The sequence below is a fragment of the Camponotus vicinus genome, unplaced genomic scaffold, assembly GCF_025532165.1.
Source record: "Camponotus vicinus isolate PSW18456_S1 unplaced genomic scaffold, iyCamVici1.0 SCAF_12, whole genome shotgun sequence".
Taxonomy (NCBI): Eukaryota; Metazoa; Arthropoda; class Insecta; order Hymenoptera; family Formicidae; genus Camponotus; species Camponotus vicinus.
This window is the reverse complement of record NW_028141948.1, coordinates 246,231-269,613: the sequence shown is the minus strand read 5'-3', so window position 1 is coordinate 269,613 and position 23,383 is coordinate 246,231. Positions and strand designations below refer to the sequence as shown.

At 46.9% G+C, this 23,383-nt stretch overlaps 1 protein-coding gene across 2 annotated transcripts in view; it reads right to left on the bottom strand.

Moving 5' to 3' along the window:
• The window catches only part of LOC145963377 (uncharacterized), an 81,072-nt gene that overhangs the window by 44,727 nt on the left and 12,962 nt on the right, over positions 1-23,383 (bottom strand). The window contains exon 2 of one of the 2 annotated variants that reach the window (XM_083085240.1): positions 18,351-18,404. The exons of the other annotated variant lie outside the window; for it this stretch is intronic. Within the exon in view, the coding sequence (XP_082941366.1) occupies positions 18,351-18,373 (23 nt within the window). The 5' untranslated portion in view covers positions 18,374-18,404. The remainder of the gene's footprint in view (positions 1-18,350; positions 18,405-23,383) is intronic. 2 annotated transcript variants of the gene reach the window in all.

The window sequence follows — 23,383 nt, the reverse complement described above, 5'->3', positions numbered from 1 at the left end:
ATAACCAGCATCCATCCCCCTCTTCTCCCTCTTTTCCTCCCATCGCGGCGGGCGAGCTAATGAACTCGACGACCGCCAAAGTCGATATCTCGTAAAACGTTACAAACCGCTGTCGTTGATTGCCGTCGCCGTCGTCGTCGCCATCGTCAACGCGCGCGCACGCAAAGAAAGGAAGAACCACTTTGAGACGAGATAAAAATACTCCGCCACCGCGCTGCTCCGGGAATCGCATAATGATTCGCGCAAATTTGACGTGCGTGCGCGCACTTTGCCAGGTATCGTGATACGTAAAACCACGCGGGAATTGTTGCACGCGAGCGTAAAAATTTGCAATTTTCTCTCGCAAGAGAGAGGAAAAATTCCAAAAGTTGGAGGGAAAAAAAGACGCGCACCTCGAGAGGTTAATTTAACGAATACGCGAATAATTTTATGCGTCCTTGCGATATCGCGGCGTCTCTCGAAATCGACTTCCTCATTGCCAGACACCTACGCGTCGCGCACGCGTCCTCCCTCCTTGCGCGGCGACATTCCTTTTCATTTTTTTTATCCTAATGGCGACGATAAATTACGGAGCTATCCATCCGGGAAACTCATTACAGCTCTCGATCGGAGGTAATCCTCCAAGTCGCTCGATTGGAATTGAGTAGGCAGTCTACTTTAATCGTTTATTAAATCACGCGAATCGACAGAGGAAAACACTGCGTTGAAAATTGACTAGACGTGTTACGAGAAGAGATGGTTTCTCCTCCGCAGCCATTTTTAAAGGAAAATGACGAAAAAAGAAAACGTAATGTCGGAGAAAAAAGAGGTACGAGAATCCACCGGCAATGAATTAAAATTCTTCGGAAACGGACGAAACGTGAGCGCGATTGTGTCGGCGCAGGGTCGGCATCCGGCGTGAGGTGGGTCTCGCATCCGGCTTCGAGACGAATAAGAGCCCTGCATTCAAGTGCAAATCATTTCGCAACAATTGTGTCTCGCGAGGGACCTCGCGAGAGCGTGGTACAATAAGTCAACCGTGTGTCGACAATTACAACGGCGCGTAGAAAATATGTCAGAGATACCAATTGTAAGATGTCAAGAGAAAGAGGATCTCTCTCTCTCGCGTTAAATTTCCTCCAAAGTCCTCGGACACGCGAATCGCGATTCGCTCGCGAAATTTTATCCGATCGCGAGAAAGTAAATTGCGCGTAAGGGAATCCGGAATATTTAAGGCGCATGCATTATGCATTATTTCAATTAAATTACCTCGGACGATCACGCCGTACCGTATACTCGACGATTTTTCGACGCCCGCCACGCTTTATATACGTATCGCAACAAATTTTCTTTCTATTACAGAATTAGCCGTAATGGTAGGCGCGGCGGAACGAACGCGCCGTCGGACATTGAAATAATACAAGTGCGGGGAGAATACACACATACGCGCAACGTTTACTCTCCTTCTTCTCTCCGTACGGAGCGCAACGTATCAGGGTTAATTGGGACTTCCCGTCGCTATTATATTACAACGAGTGCTTCGGGTCCGAGATTTAATCTTGCCATCTTTCTAGCGAAATATTTACATAATGTCGGCAATCGACCGGTTCGATCGCGCGCAAGTTATAATTTGAACAGTCGGCTCCTCTGGGAAATGGCCCGCGGTCATCTTGCGCCTAGACAAACGAAAGCGCGTCGACCATCACCCATCAGTGGGCGAATATAATTACGACTGCTAAAAAGAAAGAGGAGTATAGTTTCGAACGCAAAGTTTCGATTCGCTCTCGCTCGATAAATTTTGCCAACTCAGCAGAAGCGAGTTTCTATAATCGCGATATATTTTTTAGTTTCGATCCGCCACACATCTCCCCAGTCTCAATCACCTGCCGTTATTATATACGTTATTTCGAATATATAAGAAAAAAGCACGGTTGAAAGATGGCGAGATAAAGCAACGGAGAGTCAAAGAGGAAGTGCGGCAGGTTTGCGATCGCAAAGAGGAATCCGAGTCGAGTCGCAATTTATGGCGAGCGCGGTCATTAAAAATAATTGAAAGGCATAAGTCGCCTAGTGTCGGGACATCTTCTTCTTCCTCCTCGTCCGAAATTCCTCGCTTCTTGCATCACGCAGCGCGCAAACACAATGCTCGCGATTATTGAAACGTCGGGCAGGGCCCGCGCGTACACGAATGAAGAAAGGAAGAAAAAGAAGAAGCGCACTCTGGGTCGAATACGCGTATTCGTTATGGCGAGAATGCTTTACTCTCCGCCAGGAATTCTCGGCGCGACTACACGTGATCGTTGCAAAAGCGAGTCGGCCTCGCGGAAGCGCACGCGAGACCCGATGACCCTGAGACTCGATCGATCCCACCCCCTCAACCGCTTTATCGCGTGCGTATAAAGTCGATAATTCGTAGGACGTTGCGCGCGTTAAAACGCCGATATAAGATAACCGTGGAATTTCATTGAGCGGACGCGAGTCTCGCCGCAGACTTTTGCATCCTGCTAAACGAACGTATCTCTCCGAGACTCTTTTATTTCGATATCCGATCGAGCTAAAAAAAGCGGAAAGACGTAAACTAAATTATCGCAACATAATCAGGTAGCCGGAATAACACCGATAGATGAGACGAGCGAATACCTAGACAAGATAGGGTAGACTAACAGGATCGATGAATCGCTCGCCAAGGTTTGCGGTTTACGGCTTCTCGCTACCCGTACCAGGTACCCGGCCCTTTTGTATGCAGAACCAGTCAAAGCACGCGCAATTATTATGCTGAGATTTTCGAGTCTGCTCAACCGTCGTTCAACCACATCGGACACGAGCGCAATTCCACCGGTCGTGATTCACATATCTTGGGCGACCACCTGGTTACCTTTCACAAAATTGATAAAAAAATATAATTCGACTCTTTAAAAATGTACATCTTGCGAAAAAAAAATTTCTCGATCCATATTCGCAAAAGTATAAATTGTGCTTTACATCGGCAAAGTTAAATATGAAATATTCACGCACAAAAAAATTTCACATCATGACAAGCCTTTTACTATTACTTTTACTCGCAGCTGCAACTTTATTACGCAAGAATTAATTCGTCATGTTGTAGAAATCATGACAAACGTACAACTGTAAAGGTGAAGGCTGGCGAAAGAAAAATGCTTAAAAAAGGGAAAAGACTGGCAATGAAAGGTTAGTGACTCCTGAGGTTGAGTCATAAGGTGCGCGGTTTAAACACGGAGCGTGCACCAACCGTCGTTCGCTCGCTACGCATCGTGCGTGCAGGTTGTGCTCCGGGGGCTCGTGAACGATGCGTATCTACGTGCGTGAGTCACGTGGGAAGCATGCGTGAAACTATTCGTCGGCAGGTTCGGCGGTTACCGTCCCAACCCTCCTCCTTCTTTCTTCTCGCCAACATGCCGAGTCCCTATTTGCACGAAGTTGCGATAACGCTCGATTTGGTAGAATATTTACTTTGCTCACCGAGTATGCGATAAAGTGGAATAAATGCGAAATTGCGTTTAAAAAGAAACCTTTAAGAAATTAATATAATTTTGTCTCTTGTCTCAGACAAGAGAGAGACGTCATTTTTCCGTATTTAAAAAATTCAACTATCTCTATGGAATGATACATGTTGCGATGCAAAAAATCCAAGAGGAGATAATCCTCCCGAAAGATTTCCGACCGTTAATCTCGCGCGAGGTACTTTGTAAGCATGGCTGGTCACGAACCGTGAGTGTAACTTGGGCATTCCTGCCCTCTGCAAATAAAGGAAACTGTGAATAGAGCGAGCGCGCACACGACATTTTCCTCGAAATACTCTGTATAATGCGCCTTCTCAACATGGACCGCGACATTGCGGTCATCGTCGGCGGCTGAATATTTTAACACGGCTATTCATCGATCGGCATTCACGTTGGATGTAACATTGGAGTACAATGGACTCGGAATCGGAGTGCGTCGCGCATTCGAAAATTTTATACGACTCGTCGCATGGCGCTCGAAATGTTAAAATGAAAACAATTACAAGACGACAATCATCTAAAGGTATCCGAGGTAACGGAACCAACGTCCAAACGAGTATCCACTCGAGTTTGCGACGTTACGTGGAATGTCACCTCGGTACGCTAACGAGTGTTAACGTCGAGCAAATGCAATAGCCCGTTGGGTATTTCGAGTGAAAATCTACAAGAGCAAGCCGAGTCTATATACATCAACTTGCTCCTGATTTGATAAATTATAAATTGCAAGGAGAGAACGCGTATCGTATCTATATGTATATGTAACGCGAATGCAATTTAAAAAACACCTCAAAACATGAACGTCATGTTTAACGGTGTATCTCTATACAAGTACACACTTGCAAAGTGTCAAGATCCATAATTGAACCTTTGGCGTAACTTTCCAGATGAAAGCGAGCACCTCGATGCACCGGTCTGTGTAAGAAACACTGTAATTGCGATGCCGCTTCATTTTCTTGTCGGGTCGGAGCTTACCGGACTGTCTTGAAGGATCCGTCCACATTCGGGAGCAGTTTCTCCTCTCGCATCGATCCTGGCGCAATACGTCGGAGAGAAAGGAATGACACAGGGATGGGGGGCGAGGAGGTGTGTGCGAATTTAAAAGAAAAGAAAACCACAATAACTGCTTTCTTTCGCCAAAAAGAATTTTTCAAGCGAAATGCTTCCGCAAGATTGCATCTCGGTATCGTGATAAAAAGTGAAAACTATGAAAGTATTTTTTATTTTAACGCATGTAATAAATTTCGGCAAGGTTTAAAGTCATGATTTATCGTGACAATACTCATAGTTATATACAAAAAATAGGTTTTTTTAGAGAGAGTTTTTTTCACCAGAGAATTTATTTGAATTATTAACTTTTTCGAGAGATTTATTATCGGAAATGCTTTTCTCGAAACGAAAAAGGATCCTTTTACTGTACTCGTCAAAAGCTTATTCCCTTTCGTTTCGCCTTCGTTGCTGAATTTACTAGCAGACAAATGCAGTAGCAAAGAACACATGCTGTTTCTTTTCTGTGTAAACTCGTTTTCCTACAAGCGAATTCATTTCTGAGAAATCGGCGCGTTCAAAGCGACCTTGTAAAGTACAGTTCCGACAATTCCGTTTCGGTAAAAAAAAAAAAATATCCAGATTTGATCTTTGTGACTTTGAACGCATCGGGAAATATGTATCGAATGCCGATATGTTGAATGAAAAAAAAGTAACAACCATTTTCTCGAGCTCAAAGTATAAACGTGAATGTTATAATACGATTTGAACGTGAAATCGCATGAGAAAAATAATCGTGAAAATTGTGCAACGAATATCTTGAAAAAATAAAAAAAATTGCACCGCGTCCATGTCGCGCGATTTTACAATGTTCCAAGCTCAATTTGCAAAACTGCATAATTTGCATAAATTATCGTGCATTCGTAATTGCAGCAATTTAGCTCGTTTAATAGATGTAGCTCGATAGATCGAGGAAGCGGTTTTACTTCCGATTTGCCGCATCAACCTTCGCGGTCGTTATTTCGAGTCGTGACTTAATCAAGAGATATTCAATGAAGCAACGGAACGCGCGCGCAATTCAGTTATTTGTCCATCCTTAATCAGTCACGTAGCACACGTAATACCCCGAAGCGGTTTTAAAGGAAGACACGTGACGTCATTCGCCCCGAGATACACATGAATCACACACGAGGCGCGATCATTATCGACTCGTTCGTATTACGTGCTCGTCATTGAGAGCCGTCCCAATTATTAGAGACTTTATTAGCGCTTTTCCTTTAATATTATCGACTCACTTGTCCCGATATTAATCTTAACAATCGTGACGAGCATAACGAATATCGCATTCGGTTCGTCGAGTCGAGATGTAAAAAAAAGATAAAAGATATTCAGAGAAAAATGTATACCTCATTTACGACACTGAATAAAAATTCTCATCAATTACGAGAGACAATCTATAATCAGTAGTAATACGTACAAGTGTAAAGTATCAATAGTTTATCGATATCGGTAAAAACAAATGATTTACAATCTTTTATCGCCGTAGGAAATGCCGATAATTATTAAACAATTGGATTTTTTCCGAAAAATGTTCCGAGGTATAAATTTCTCTCGATCGATTCAAAGGAGCGAGCCTGTCGCGCAGGTGTTTCCCATCCGGTTCTGTCGTCTGACGGCGATCTTTGACGACGGAGAGGTGCACCGGGTTACACGCGGGATAAACGCGGCTAACCTTCATCCACGGACCGTTACTCTGCCCCGTCGGGCCCCCCGGCTACGGGCTATTCAGGTCTCTGGGTCCCCCATCGTCGCAACCACGACGAGAGGCGAGGACACGGCGTCGTCTCACGCGAGGAGCCGCAGCATCGCCTCCTACTTCCTTCGCCCTCGTCTTTGTGCGACTTTGCGGTCCTCAAGACCGGTAGCCGTCGCCGGCGGAGAAGGCCCGAGTTTTATCTTTCGTTACGGTTGCTTTAAACAATCGTTCCACTCATGCGGGGGTCTCGACAAATTATTCTCTCTTTTAAAATCTCGATTCGAGAGATTTACTGTAATCAATCGGATAATTGTTTCAACGAATTTACAATTTATTAGATTAAAAAGCTCGTCCTCTTCCACAGAAAACTACAACGAGATAATAAATAAACGGGGGTAATATTGATATCGCGCGAATAAGAGCTCTCAAATTTTACGGATACAAATATAGCGAAGGATTTAATTAATCGACACGTTCAAAGGGAACGAGCGATACGACGGCGTATTATATATTTGTTTTATCGTCCGCGTATCGCCGAGTAAATTTCAGTCTCGTCATTTGTCTGGACGTACGCACCATCATGATCCTCGGGTCGTATCATCTTCTCGACTTGAAAAGCACCGACATGATACCGAGTCGGCGGAGGTGAGGCTACGCCCTCGAGTCCTACCCTTTGATCCCATTAGCGAACCCACAAGTCCGCCGCACGAGAAAGAAACGTTATACGTTTTCTTTTTTTTTTCTCTTCGTTTTTTTTAGAATCGCCGACGAGAAGGAAGGGGAGGAGGAGGAGGAGGAGGAGGAGGAGAAACCGAAGGAGGATCGAGGATGCTTCCTGAGCGGCGAGACGCGTCTTCGTTCGACGACGAGCAAACTCACCGCCCGCTTACGAGGAGGCCTACTTTGCGCGTGGCCTACTTGCGGAAGACCGACGGTCACACGCGAGAGAAGCCACCGAAAGCCGCGCCGAGAGACGTGACGCGTGTCTCTCTCGTAAAAGAGCCGGAAAGAAGGCAGGCGAGAGAGTCTCGGGCCGAGCTGAATTCCTGCGCGACAGGGGTCAGGCTACTCGCCAGGCACGTCTGTATTTTTATGTAAGCCTGTAATACGTCTGTTATAAAATCGCCCGCGCGAGGAGAGTCGGCGAATTATCCAGCAATCACCGTGTAAGCGCATTCTTACGATTATTATTTATTTTCAATTTATGTATCTTGTTTTCACACGCAAAATTTGCGTTTACTATTAAAAATGTATAATTTTGTTTTAAAGAAAGAAGACGTTTCACAAAGAGACTTTAGTAAGTTTTCAGGGAGATTTTATGTGTTCATATATACACACACATATATATATATATATACCATATCGTATATTATCATATCTTATCCTATAAATGTGTACGTTTAAGAATGCGACGTCAACGTTTCCGCTTCCGATTACACGGCATCATAACGGAGCACGATCAAATTCCTCGTGTTCCAATAGAGACCGTGGCTTTGCGGAGAAATTTTCAAATGAGGAAACGAGCGCGAGATCCGCTTTACTATGCGATAAACGATCGCGCGATTACGGGCGTTCCGACTATTCACAATCAGAATCGGGGCGAGTTCCCGCTGCTCCCTTCGTCATGAGAGTATGTTTAATTAATTCGCATCGCATCTATTCGGTTACGATAATACGCGAGCAACGAGGTCACGAGTACGACGAGCACGAAGAAAAAGCATCGGTTGCCGTCAGTTGGCGGGCCCCGAGAGCGCAACGGTATTCAACGAGCATCTGTGTACGCGTCCGCATAATACTCGAGAAAACGAGAACACTGGCGGAACCCTTGAGGGACCGTTTGTCGCGAGACACTTTCTTTCGACCCTTTATCGTTTGCAAAACTCGGTCGTTGCTCCAAATATCGCACACACGAGACGTGAAAAAAATATAAAAAGAGTATACTTTTATTTAAAAGTGTCTCCAAGGTGTCTACAAAAAAAACCTATATAGAAATGAATTTCTTCACTTTTAACCAAGCGATTCGCGATATCGAAAAGCTGAAATCTCTTCGCATTCGCAATCGCGCTCATTGCAATTCCACGTCGCGATACTCGGCCGATCGTGATCGCGAGTACGGATCGCACCTCTGACCGCGGGGAGCGTGCGGGATCGATCAAATGCCAGCGAAACTCTCGATCGCGCGCCTGTTATGACGAAGCGGGACGGCGAAAAAAAAAAAGCGTCGTGTCACGGAAAAAGGTGTCGCAATCGCATAAGGTCGATCGCGTAGAGCGTAACGAGCGCATAGATTGGTAGATGCAACGCGCGGCAGTCGCAGTCGCTCGTATAGAAGGAAAGGGAGGGAGAGAGAGAGAGAGAGGCGGTCCTGTCATTTCCCTGTCGGTGCGCCTAATCGCGCGGCATGTCGGAGGAAACCGTGCCCGTAAATCATGCCGCTTTCAAAACTGGTTGCAGACGACGTGGACACGCTCTCATTAATGCCGCACGCTTCAGCTTTGGCTTCGGACACGGATACGGACGGGGAAGGACGACAGCTTGGTGTCGCGATCGGCATCGGCGCGACATTTCGGGCCGCGGATCCTCGCGCATTTCGATTATTCGCCGTTGCGATATCTCGAAATGCGACACGCGTGGGTCGCGCGAGTATCGGCGTAAAGCGACTGTGGATAAATGATTCTTTTCGCTTTGATCGTTAGGCGCGATAACAAGGAGATTGACGCGCTTTCGATGATCCAAATCGATAAACGATTAGATAGGGAGCGCGCTCGCGCGGCACATTCCGAGGCCTCGGAGTTTATTCGGAGCTTATTTTGTACCTCGGTGCTCTTCATACCGAAGCGATGAGACGGAGACTATTGTAATCGCCGCTACCCAAGTTCCTAGCTCTCTTTAGGCTAGACTTGGCTACGGTCGCGTTGAGGCGGACGACTAAATTTGAAGCGGTGCAAAAGTATATACGTATCCGCGTATTAATATCCCCGAGCGACGTGGGATGACGCGAGAGCTACTATATCCACTTGCAAAAATGCACGTTTAAATCGTCCGATTTTTATCCTCGAATATCACCTTTCCCTTTGCATTCCCCGAGGCGTAAACGATTTTAATTCGGTGCGCCGAGCGTGTTCGCGTACCTCGTATCGAGAAAAGTTGCGCTGCAATCGGCCGCCAATCCAATTTAACACGCTCGTGGCGAAACAATGAAAGGCGATTATCATTTCGCCGGCGTAACGATCGCGGATCGATAAATTGGCATTGATTCGCGCAAGCATTTTTCCACGAGATTACGCCAAGTCAAAGTATCCTCGCGACATCATGCGCGACATATCGACGATCTCTCTCCCAATAACGCGTGTGCGCCGCGCGTCTAACGCATAGCAATTTACCGTAATAAACGCTGCACTCGCGTCGAGCGATCTCTGTAATTCCGACCTGTCGTTGAAACGCATTCACTGCGAACCTATGCACGCGTAACCAACGACGAGACTACCGACGACAGCTGTGCGCGAATTTCTAGCACGCGTCATCCTCGTTATAGCGAGATTATAAACGACGGACTGAAATACATTTACATAAACGTATTCGACATTCCCACCGCGACAATTTAGCGCGAATGGAAATCGCTCAACGTTCATGGCCATTACGCAATTAGCCGGGTCGCGTTATCTGGATCCGTCTGGAGCGACGTCGCGCTTCCGACAGATCAACGTGCCTATCTTATAGCCCATAATCGAACGTCGATATTAGCCGGGCTATTAAATCGGAGAAATGTTTCCGCGATCGAGATAAAAAGCTTGTATATATATCTGCGGTATATTACATATGCCGAGAGAGATTTCTAACGGCTGGTGCTCGCGCGTCAACGGATAATCGCCGAGTCCGCTACGTTGTAAACCGTTTCGCGATTTATCACCGGATTCTATGGGAATGCTCGTTATTACACGCGTGCGCGCACACGGGGATACGGTGTCGACAGATGTCGACATACTTGCCAGTCGAACATGTCCGATATCGCGCGTGCTGCATCTTTCCAATTATTCTCCTTGCGAATTACTCGCCATAAAATCCGTCTTCCGACATTCGTGGCAGAGATTGAACGCGAGTATTCATTCGTCAAATTTTTTTAAACGCGTCAACGCGCGCTTTTAAATTCCTCGATACAATTGACAAATGGCACAATTGTATTACGCAATCAAATTTCCATGTCGCGCGCAATCGAAAGAAATGCAGCACTTGGTATCAATGTGTCACGGGGTATCGCGAGGAATAGTAAATGTACAATTACACAACGCAATTAACGGCGGGGATATAAATAATAAATCCAAGATCATTACGCAACCGTTCCATAATGATCTTGTATATAATCGTCGATTGGATAAAATGCCGCAAGACGCGCGTGTGTACAGTTACTTCAGTTTGCGTAAAAATGAATTTAATGGAATCACGCCGGTGCAACGAATACCCTCATCCGGTATTTTAAGGCTGTATACAAGTGGGATCCACATAACGGTGGAAATTTTTATGGACGAGTCGAGAGAGTCGGGATTTTCCGGTGAGAACATCGTTAAGCACTCTCGAGTGCCGTCTACCGACATAGAAAACCAATGTTTGCGGAGCCTGGAGAATTGTGGGCCGACCCTCGTGCACACGCGCGGGTGTTACACATACCCAGAAACGGAGTCGCGTCAGTAAAATTACGTCCGTGTGATTTCCACGAGTGTTGTTTCCACGTGACGTTTGCGTGAATCATGAATTTTTTCTCACGTAAATTACATAGACTACCGCTATAAAAACTATGTTAGAAATCAAGTTGCTCGTCGCTTCATCAATGCCGTCTTGTTCCAATACAAAGAATCTTGAAATTGCAAAGTTGGAGTGAACGATCGTCATCAACCTTGTACATTACAATCAAGGACTTGATAATGCCACTCGATCGGGAGATAACGAATGACGTTGTTTTCAAGAATAGCGTAACGATGATGGATGGATCGAAAGCTAGCGATTATCATACAACAATAATATTGTACGTCGTATAAAAACAAGACGCAATCGATTAAGAAGAAAATAATATGTATATCGCGCGCGGCAAATGTTGAAAAGAAAATTGCCAAGTATATATTTTGATTATCAAGATTATCTTTTATGAATTTGTCAACGGAAAATTGAAAATGACTCTCTGAAAACACGATAGAATATTAACTCGAAATTGCTGCGCATTATAACCGAATGTCAAATTGCATCGGCGGTTTGGAATGTGAATGCGTCGCTCGCAAGATTCCTTTCACCGATCGCTATGTTAATTTTTCGCGATATTTAAATAACGCGCTCTCGGAACGGAACGGAACAGAGGAGAAACCGGTACTGTTCGCGGCGTAAGAGCGAGCAAGAGAATCGTGTCAAGGCACGAATGCAAATTTCACGACAGCCGGAACGATCGGGTATCGATCGCGGGCAATTGTGGCGCGGGAATATATTTCTCTCGCCTAATGCCTTTACCATTACTCGAGAACGTCCTTGCCGCTATCTTTGGCTTCGAGTCGAAACGAGATACGCGAGTCGCGATTTCAAACAAAAAAATCACGATAAACCACTCGAAATAAACCTGACGGAAGATATTATTTCTGATGATTGTGCAAATGGACAGATTATGTCAACCGGCCGGTTTAAAACATATAAACTCTGTATACTCTGTCGAATACATTAACATATAGACAAACAGATTTATAAATATTCTCCAAGAATATATTATTTATGATGCATTTATATGTTAATATAAGTTGAATAATATCCAATGGATCGTTAATTCACAAAAAAAAAACTGCATAAATTTAGCAATTGTATAGGCTTTAAGGATTTACTAGTGATGGAAAAGTAAATATTAATAAGAATAAGAATAAACGCCGTATTATTGTGTAAATACAATTTTCAACACGCGACTTTGTCGCTCGATATCTAGTACCATCGTCATAAAGACGAGCCATTGGCATTATTCTCTACGTCGATAAACCGGAATGAGGTCCAAGTCTCGTGCCGGGGCTTGGTCGCGTTATCGCGCCCGGTAGCTGTCGAACTCGTGGAAAAGGTATTTCCGTCGTTCGAGACGAACCTTGAACCGCAAACCATCGAGTTATCGAGTTGACAGTGGGCAAGATAACCGGTTAAACGCGCGTTTTAACGATAACGTCAAAGTTCGGCAAGAACGTCCGACGAAAATTCCTAAACGTTAATCACGGGAATGTATAAAAACGCGTCGACGTTTGCTAAATTTGTGACTCGATTGTATAGGTCACCAGAACCTGCTTATTTAATTCCGAGGGGATAACGTGATTTCTTTGGACCGTGTAAAAATTAAATTTTGCAAAAAGGAAAAAGTATCGGTAGAAAAAGGTAGAAAATCTTTTTCAACGAGAATATTTCTCAATTTTTAGATCGATTTGTGCGACTCGCAAAATTAAACTCACAGATCCTAGTTGCGGGTCTCACGGAGCTTTGTCCTGTGGGTTAAGAAGTCACCTTAAAGGATCGGTGCGTATATATAAAACGCCACGCACTCGGAGTGCGTCTGCGGCGCAACGCGTGGGTGAAAAAGCATGCATTTTCTCTTCCGCAGCCGCATCGTCGATGCATCGGTCCGGGATTAACCGCCGATATAAAGTCACATCCGCGCGAGCCATACAATTCTCATTTGTTGAAGTAGCGGCACTCGTATGTACATACATACAACTCACCCTTCCCGCTCGGCCGGCCGGCGATATATCACGCGTCGTTTATAACGCATGTACGCACGTGTGCACGCACTTGAGCTCGGTGATCCAGTTTCGCGAGGGGATGCAACGCACTCGAGACGGACGGGAGAAACGAGGAGAGTCGATATACCTTATTTTCAAAGCGACAGCCACGCACACGCATGCATGTGCACGCGCGATTTATACGCACGTGCGTCGCGATAAAACCGCAAAAACTGTTTTTCCTCAGCGGCGTCCTACCCCTCTTGCCGCGTTCTTTCCAGCGAGGGAGAGCCGCTGGCGCCAGCGCTAATGCGGTGATCACTCCTCTGGAATGCACGCGCGTTTATACGCATCGCCCGCGCCGGTCGCCGGTCGCCGGTCGATGACGAATCTGGAAGCAAGTCGGACCGACCGCAGAACCGTTCGCCTTCTCGACTTTGAAAATTTCAATATTATTCCTCCGAGAGATCATATCTAAATTATCCAACTACATTTTTTTCAAAGTTGTCTCGCGTACCTTATTCTTCAACAACATACATTTCTCCTTGACGAACGTTTTATTTATTAATATAAAAAAAAGAAGAGATAATTTAACATGTAACTTAAGAAATATCAGTAGACATTTATTTCTGTGGGGAGAAGGAGAGAGTTTACGACATTTCATGCGGTCCGAAGAAATTCAAGGTCGATAACGAACGGGTCAATTCGCTCCGCTTAACCGCGACGGAAGAAACGCGGCGCGTCCTCGCGAAACGGAGCTGCCATAAAATGCTTTCTTGCACGCGTGGAAAAAGAACGAGCCGGCTAAACGAAAAGGAACAAGAGCGATGCGGCGATGCAGCGATGTTTAGTCACCAAACAGAGCATCCGATTAAAATACCAAACGACGAGAATAAACCGACTCTTCTAAAAATAGCGGGCCCACCGCACGGTTCGTTCCCCGTTAGGCCGTTCCCCGCACGCGCATGACGCACTCGACGCATGCATCCGGGGACTTTTTGTCAATGTGACGTTATAACGCGTGCCAGCTCCTCCGTGTATCTTTGTCCGTTATGCAGCGAGTGCTATTTATTCCCGCGCTCCTAATAATAATAACAATAATAATCATGATAATAATAACAAGTCTACGTTCACACACATCATAGCTTAAACACGCTTGTAGAATACATACACACACTCTCGCCTTTTAAAATAGATTCCTTAATTGACATTAGCCCAATGTACATCTATGAAACTTTATCCGAGTGCCATGTTGGAATACGCGATCCCCCTTTCAAATGCAATCAAATACAATTACTAAATTTACCGTAGCAGATGTGTGCGACTGTTAACCGAGTTACGCATGTTTCTTCACAATTCGCCGAGAGCGGGTCTAGACAATAATAAGGATTAATTTTTCGTCGCGATGCGTGTGCCAAACGAGTCGCTTTAAACCAATTGAGCAGACGCCTCGCTATTCTTTCTCCATTATATTCCCATTACGCGAAAGAAATGGGAGAGGTGCGGGAAGAAACCGAAACTGGTTCGATCGAAGAGGCATGCGATTGGTGAAAGGCGGTAAAATTTCACTGCCCGCTTCGTTTGAAATTCCCTCTCCCTCTTCAACGACGTTTACACCGATTCCGCGACGTTCGGATCGATCGGCAAAGTTTCTCGAGACAACAACATTGACTCGCTTTTTAATCCACTGGCGCGGAAATCTAGGTTTCTGGATCCGCGATGTAAAAAGGAATCGTGTTTGCGCAGCTGCCTTTCCAGTTTTAATCGACTATTATTTTATATTCTCCGCTAAACGGATCATATATAAATTTCTTTGAAGAAGAAAAGAGCCGCGGCGAAATAAATCAATCGCTATAGTTTTAAAAGTGCGCGTTTTTCAACCGGAAAAAAAATAATCATTCCTTGCCTGGACAGGAATAAAAAATCTTTGCGTATCGGTCGTTTTGTTAAAAACTTAAGTCCAGGCCGCGGCCTCGCGTCACCCACGTGATACGCGCTGATCCATGCACGCAGCCCAATTAAGGCCCACGCGTGCGATTAGCAACGTCCGTCGTTGTTGGATGATGCTGGTACACGTCGTGAGAAAAGTTTCTCGCGACAATATAAGCACGTGAGGTAAACATCTCTCTCTCTCTCTCTCTCTCTATCTCTCGTTTGCTTCGGGAATTAAATTCCCTTTGTATTTTTTCATTATGATAAATAATATAAGAGAGAGATAACGCGGTTTTATAAATGTGCATTTTCGAGATAATCTCGACGTCACGACGAGCGACACGACCCAACGACCACGGCATTTCGATCGAAGGCCTCGAGCTCGAGCGCCCACGTAGCGGCGCTTTCGAGGCTGCCTTTTAACGTCGCGCTTCCAACGGGGGCGACGGGGCCGCCTCCTCGCCGCTCGACGCCACTCGACGCCGCGCTTCGAGAGAAGCGGCCCATTACCCGCGATGACACAATAACAACAACGACAAAGGCCGGAGCGCGGCTTACGCAAGGACGCGTGGAAAGTAAGAGGCGCTTCGCGAATCGATTATAAGGGCACGTCGCTCCTCTCGTCCCGACTCCCGACGAGAGACAGAGTCGACCGGATAATCTTCCGGTGCCGAGCGGCTCGCTTTCAAGTCTGTTGGATCGATACGAGCCAGCAGCGCCGCTGCTCGATTATTCGGCTCGACGAGTATAGCGATTGATAGAGACGAGGGGGAGACGGATTTAATACAACATGCGTTCGTCGCTCATGCAACGGATTTATTATTGAATCGTTGACGACGGTACTAATTTTTGTCGTTACTCTTTTTCTACAATTTTTCCCAAGCTTACGACCAACGATATATGCGATCGATGAATTTTCGCATCGGAATGGAGCAACGTTTGTCCGTAGCGAATAAAGAGGCGTTGGTTGCGAATCTTATCGCTTCGACAATCATGCGTCGGATACAAAAAGACGCGCGGTATTCCCCGTGGCAAAATCATTTGTTTTTATTCGAGCGGCACTCGCGGCTCGTTAAAGGGGTTAAATATTCAAGTATCCAATGTTGCACGAGCGGCGCGGGGCCCGACACACGTATGCATCGAGTAATATATTTCCAAGACAACATCGCACGCAAGGCGTAACTATCGACCGACTAGATAAGAGAAGCCCGTACGTCTCTTTGCTCGGTTATTACGTGATTAGATCATACGCATCTGAGCAGCGGCATCTCGCTCGCCAAACCGGCTCGAGACTAATGTTTCTTTGTACGCGTTTCGATACGGCACTGCACCATGTATCGCGAGTCGCAACGCCACGCGTTAATATATATACGTATAATATATATACGCTGTGCTACATAAATTACTCGATACGATACGCAGTTGCGATTGATTTGCAACAAAATGTAGAAGAGCCTCGTGCTCCGACTGGACGCAAATATATACTCGTAAAGAGAAAAATTATATTCCAAATGAAAAGTTGTATATAAATATACTCGAGCCTCGCGTCCGTCAGTCGCGGTTCTGCACACGATACATAATGAAACGCGTATATGCAACGCGCACTCCCGGGCACGCTCGGCGAAACGGAACGCGAACGCGAACGCGGAAAACGCGGCGCTCCTACGAGGCGAGAGTCGATGATAATCGACGCTTACCGTCGCGTATTACATTGCGTTAACACAGTTTTCTCCCGGCGCGTCGGCGCGTCAGCGCGGTGAACGCCGCTGCAGTCGCCGCCACCGCCGTCGCCGTCGCCGTCGAGGCTGCAGACGTGGCGCCGATCTAACCACTCTGACCGGTGCAACGCGGCGCGTTCCGCTCGGCCTGAATCTCTCGTGGCTCTCGTACCTCTCGCCTCGTCGACTCATTCGCGCGAGCAAACGAGCCTCGTGGCGGCTAATCGTAATCGATCCAACAATCGCGACCGACCGCGTTCGATTACGCGAATCCGATTCCTGGCTCTGGCTCCGTCGCCGAACGAGAAAAGCCAAGAAACGCGAATAAAAGGCGGGTTTCCGTCGGAGAAGACGAGAGATAAAATCGCGAGAGCGCTCGACGTTGTGGGAAATGGAGAGCATTGCCTCTCCTCGATCACGCGACGATAATAAATTACACAAGACTGCGATATATATAATTTCATGCGAAATTATTACGGTCAATACTAATAATTACCACGTGTACAGATTGCGAGAAATGACCATTATGAATGAACAAATTGCATTTTTTAAATCGCGATATCGTACGGCTTTGTCCATTGCAACATCTCTTGTCGCAATATTTTATTTTATTTTATCGCGAAAGAAACGAGTCAATTTCCTACAACGATTCTAGAAAACTTGGAAAAAAATGCAAATTTAATACAAATTCATTTTCGCCATAAAAAGTGTTTACGCGCGAAAACTCATGAATGATTAAATACCACGCGGAACGGCGGATGACCATGACGATGGTACCATTTCCTTCCTTGATGCTACGCAAGATATATTCTTAATAAATGAAACCAATGTCGTAACGCATTATTATCGGCGAACCTTCCTGTTTTGGTTTCACTTTCGCGACAAGAATTCAGTACAATTACACATTGCTCGGCGCGCGCGAATCGATTATTTCTTTGATGCACAACTCTAATAAACATTTTCTTTTGTTATTCAATTACGTGCACTGAGAAACACGGCTTAATATTTGTCATAATATTTCATGCAATCTCATAATTGCACATTTCTTATTTTCTCCCAGTCCCTCTCTCTCTCTCTTTGTTGCGCTAATAGAAATTTATTAAATCGCACAAAATTGAGGAATTTACCGTGTTTCGTGTATCGTGTCGTGAGCAACAAGTCGAGAGTTTCGATTTACCCTCGTCGAAAAATACAGCGATCCGTCACGGGTCCAGCGGGAAAACCAGATTCCTACGATGGGCGTGCGTATGGGTCGCGTACGCGTCATTCCTGGGCTGCCCAACAACGTCGATACGCAATCGCGAGAGGATCAATGAGGGGAAACGCGTACGACTCTGCGGGAGGGCGAGCCATCGCTGCCGCTGCCGCAGCTTCTCTATCCCGATAATCGCCATCTATTTATCCATACGGTGGCTACTTTAACGCTACACGTATATTATGTTAACAGAATTTTCTTCTCGACGCGCAAACGACCGCGGACGCCCAGTGCCTATTTAACGGTTGGCCGCGCAAACTAAGCGCCGGGCTCTTTTTACTCTCGCGCGATCGGGATAACGCGAATCAGCCGCTAGATCGTGGGAAGATGCCGCGTGGTTGTAATTAGCACCGCAGTCTGCCTCTCTCAAAGAGATGCCCCGTCGATAATCCAAAAATAAATTACTCCACGTCACGTGCGATCGATCAATCTCGTTTCATACGCGAGATAAAGAATTAATAGCATGTTTTCTCGACTCACCCTCGCTCGGTCGCAGTCGGCATAAACGCTAAAGCTTCATCTAGATGGACTCACCTGTAACAAAAAGGAAAATGTTGTCGTTAGTTTGATGCATCGGCGAGCGTTTCGCGCGAGGGCGAGGGCGAGGACGAAAGTGAGACGGATAATGTTAGGTGCGCGCCGCGTGCGAGGCTCTCGCTGAAAAATGGCGGATAGCGCCGGCCAACGATGAAACGCCGAGCGGCGGTTTAATAATTAGATACTCGCGGCACTCTTGCAATTATCCGAGTGCGAATCGCGGATGGGAGAGCCGCGAGCGACGAGCGTCCCACACGACTCGCAGTTTCACCGCATTCGGGTCATCGTCGCGGCTTGACCGTCCCACGTGAAAATATTCCGCGCGAGCGAGCGTATCGAGCGTACCGAGTGCGCGCCTACGATATCGCGGAAACCGGTGTAAAGTGTCGACTGGACGTTTAACGAGACGTCCCACGGTGGCTCAAAATGTATATTTAACTCGCATTTTTACAGTCACCCTCTAATCACGTTTGCCAGCGCGATGCTTACATTTATTCGATTAATTATTACAGTATTATAATTAAAACGGGCGAGAAAATGAACCACGGGATATGAAATCAGGCTCCTCGATATTTTTTCCCTTCTATGACTATATCGCAAAGGATATTTTTATACTCGCATTAGCCAATTATACCGTAATAACGAGTAATAAAGTATAATCGAGGAAACGAGATCGTTATTAGGCGAAGCATGAGAAACGGCAAATATTATAGCCGTTATTTAAGCACTTGTGTGCGTCTACAACAATCTGGATCGATATGGATCGTTTTATCTTTGTAACATATTAAATTTTCCAACGCGTGCATCCTTGATGACTCGATATCGGAACAGAAAACTATTCAATTTGCGCGAGACACAAGAGCATGATGCAATTTTTCTCTCGTCTTTTATCAATGAACCAAGTTTGCGGCATGGAGGTCGGATATCGCGCGATAAAGGTTACCAGTTTCAGCCGATTGATATTATGCCAATTGATTTAGAAATCGCCGCATTATCCCAAGCGCGACACTACAAGCCGCAGCTGCGGGTCGTAGCGTCTTCCCTTTATAGGAAGAGACGTCTCCATCTTCTAAAACCGCACAAAGCGATCGCGACGGGTTTTGCTCGCTCGCCGCAAGTCGGTAAAATTGATTTCGAAATCGACCACGACGGCGGACACGACCGCAGAAATTTGTTGCAATCGATTCGCTGTCGTTGCGCGCGCTTATACCCCCGCAATACAGGGCGATTAAAGTAAACGCCACTTAACGGTCCTCGCGAAATCTTCCTTGCGCCAATGCGGAGAGTCGGTCTAAATGCGGCAAATTTAACGGCATTACCCCGTTGTTGCGAGACGGAATAATCGATGGAAACGACGGGGAGGTGAATGCAACCGAACCGACGCAAGAATCTCTCACGGCGGCATTAAAGTGCACGCTCGCTTAAATCGAATCGGTGAAAATGTCAAAATGGTTAAATCAGCGACATGAGATTTTACCAATTTTCAATGAAAACAATCGCATTTTGCTCTTCCGAAGATGTATAGTTTATCGAAATCTTGGCTGTCGAACGTATGCCTGCCATGCTCGCTCCAAATGTCAACGGTACTCGACTTTGTCGCGCGACAAGACGACGAAATCGTGGTCACCTTGCGATATCCGTGCACGCGTGCATTCGAAACAGAGAGAGAACGTAAAAGTATCCGGCACACAAGCCCACACCTGGCATTCCGCGACGATGGAATGTCGAACTTGGTGGAAATAAACGGTCGGACAAGTGGGCGGTAGTAGCGCAACAGCGGCGGGGCCGATTTCTCTTTCTCCTTCGTATTTTTCCCCGACGTTGACAACTTTTTCCGGCCGCAGTCGGGGCCAGCAGTGTCCCGCAAAGTCGCGCAAAGTATCGTTTTACAAAAGTGCCATACGAGCCGCGCCGACCAAGACGGAGGGCGAACGGCCCCCGAGACACTTTCGTGCCCACCGAGTGTGCACAGGTGTGGCCGCCGCCGGTTTACACCGCTCGATTTATCGCCCTCTTGGTTTATCGCCGCGTAGCGAGAGATATCGACGACGATGCGGTAACTGCATCCTTTCGAGCTACGGTAATATATTATTCCTCCTCGTTCGCAAATATTGTTGGCGGCCGTCAATTTCTTTGTCGAAACAAAATTGATATTTTAATAGGTTTGTAAATTATCTTTTCGCGGGCGCGCACATTAGCCGAGGAAAGCGAGAACGCGCTACATTAATCTCCAACGTTTTCGCGCGATTCGCCCCGAATTCCCGCGATTTGGCCTGCTGTTATATTATTAAAATGTAAAAAGAGCAGCGCGCATCCTCCTTGCGATTAGGATATGCGTGCCGACGCGATTGCGTGCGAGACGCGAATCGCACACTCGTCAGCTGTCTCGCGCGCGCGCGCGCTCATTCGTTGCGAGGAATGTGCGTGTCGGAAGGGAACAAATTCTCAGATTTCAGCCGACGACGGCAGTCTGGCTATCCGTGGTGTTGTTGCCAAGCTCGACCGCGGAACGAATGAATCTCGTTTTAGAGAGCGTTACATTTCTCGAAAAGTCAAACGAAACGAGATCGAAAAGTAGTTGGATACACAAGTGGAATAAATAACCGGCCGTAAACGCGCCGCGATACAATACGCAACGCGCTCATTTATCCGCTAGAATTGCGTCAAACCGCAATCGCGAATGTCAATTTACTCGCTCGCCCCGCGTTACTCGGCCTAATGTCTTTCCGTCGCGTCGATCGTAACGCGCGATTAGAAATTGCAAAATGCAAACGCTCGGGAGGTATTTGGCGATCGGTCAGCCGCAAAGTATAGTATAATGCGCGCGAATATATCGTACAATATACGCGTCCTATGGCGCAACGTTTGCGACAAGTGTGCGCTGCGTAAGCGCGCGCGAAATCTCGGGCGAGGAGCGCGCGCGATTGCGAAAATGGTCGCAATGTCGGCCAAATATAGCCTCGCGTGCACTTTCCTTTCGTAGCGCGCGCGCGTGTTGCGGGAACGAAACGCAAAGGTGCACCGCATTCGGCTCTGCGTAACAATGCAATCGGCACTAGAGTATGCAATTGCACGACCGATCGTTATCCTTAAATTGTAGAGTAATAATACTCCCAAAGAGATACGTAAATACGAAACGCGGGAGAAAGTTTTACGTACGTTTGACACCATCGTGCCGCGTTACAACTAAAATTTATTACGGGTCGCAAAAAAACTGTATCCAGATTGCGCTTTCGTAACAACTTCCGCGAGATTGCGATAAATTCGGTTGGTTCGCGTAACGCTCATCCGTTACTTTTACATAATACAACGCGAGCGATAACGGAGCGTAACAAAAATAATAATGGAGGAGAAATGTGTCGCGCGATTTCAACATTTCCGACCGTCCCCGCGCACAATGGAGGGATTTTAGCGACGCTCGATTTATCCCGAATGCACAGTGGGAAATATTTTCACGCAGCGCGCGAGCGGAAAAAAGGGGCTCATCGAGAAAAGGGATTGTGCCCGCGCGCGCGAGCGCACGTTTCGTTCAAAGAAACCGAGAGACTCGGCTCGCGCTTCGAGAGAGGCGCGTTCTCGGTCGATTGACCCGCATTACGTCGTCGGGGCCCCGCTGTTTACTACCGCGTCAGATCGAATCTGGGACGGAGAAAGAGAGAGGACGGCGAGATATCGGACGATATATATCGGTGAACCATATCGATCGTCGTCGTCGCTCGGCAACTGCCTCGCGGGCTCGCAACATGGAGTCGCGGACACGCTCGCCCTTGGGATTCCTGAGAGGCGTGGGTGAGCGCGTTGGCCTTTTTATTTGCGGTACGGCGATCCGGAGAGGCGATCGCCGCGGTTTACCGGATCGTTCGGACCGGATCGCGGCGCGCGCTCGCCGGAGCGTAACCTCATTTTTGCCTCGCCGGCTGCGAGAGCAATTCGGATCTCTGTGCGCTCCATGCACACGTACATACACACCGCGGATAGGATATCTACTCGTCTCGTGTTATAAATAAAATTAGAGAAATATAAGCGAAAAGATTGAGATGTAAATATATAACGTCTCGTTATATCAAGAGGACCAAACATCCGAGCACCTGCCGTAATGAAAAAATAACGACGGGTACATTTATATCGCTACGGCGTGTAAACGATCAGTTTGCGGTGGATTATGCGTCGGAAGCTGCGTGGCGGCTGTTGACGATCGAGTCTCGAATATAATCTCGGGGAATCGATCCCGCAGCGTCTCGCAAATGCGAGAATAATAGGCTGCGAGGGGGAAGAGCAGCAGGTAGCGATAAATGTCTACCTACGGCGAACGGGTCGAACGGCTCTCTCGAGAGCCGACGCAGCGCGAGAAACAATAACAGCTCGGCTAATACGTCGCTCTCTCGCACAAGAGCCGACACCGCGCGCGCGTACATGCGACAGAATGAAAAAGGTTTAGTACACGGACGCGGCGAAAAGTTCCCGACGACGACGACGACGACGACGGTATGCGAGCCGGCACAACTTGTCCCATTCTCGTCTCGCGCAATTCCTTCCTTCGTACGCGCAGGATGGAGTCGCCTCGCGAAACGCGTAGGCTGATTACGGGCTATAATCGCGCGCCGTGTAATTGCGCCGGTATAATCGAGGGGACGCGTGCGGAATGAAAAATCCGCGTCGTTCCATCTCGTCGTGCGGTGAATTTCGCGCTGCATTTTGCGCGGCTGATCGATTACTCGGAGCGATTCTCGACGACAAACGATGCACCCGCGGACGCGAGAATGACTTTTTCTTCCTAGTCGACGAGAGAGAGAGAGAGAGAGAGATGGTCGGTTTTAAATTTCTAGTCGATATCGAAATTATACAAGGTTGCCTAAAGGAAGCGAATGAATGTTTCGGATTAAAATATACGTCAATTTCTACGAAAGAATCAGAAACGAAGCGTGAAAAGAGTCGATGCGATACCCCGCCCGATCTTGCGGGGTATTTTGTTCAAC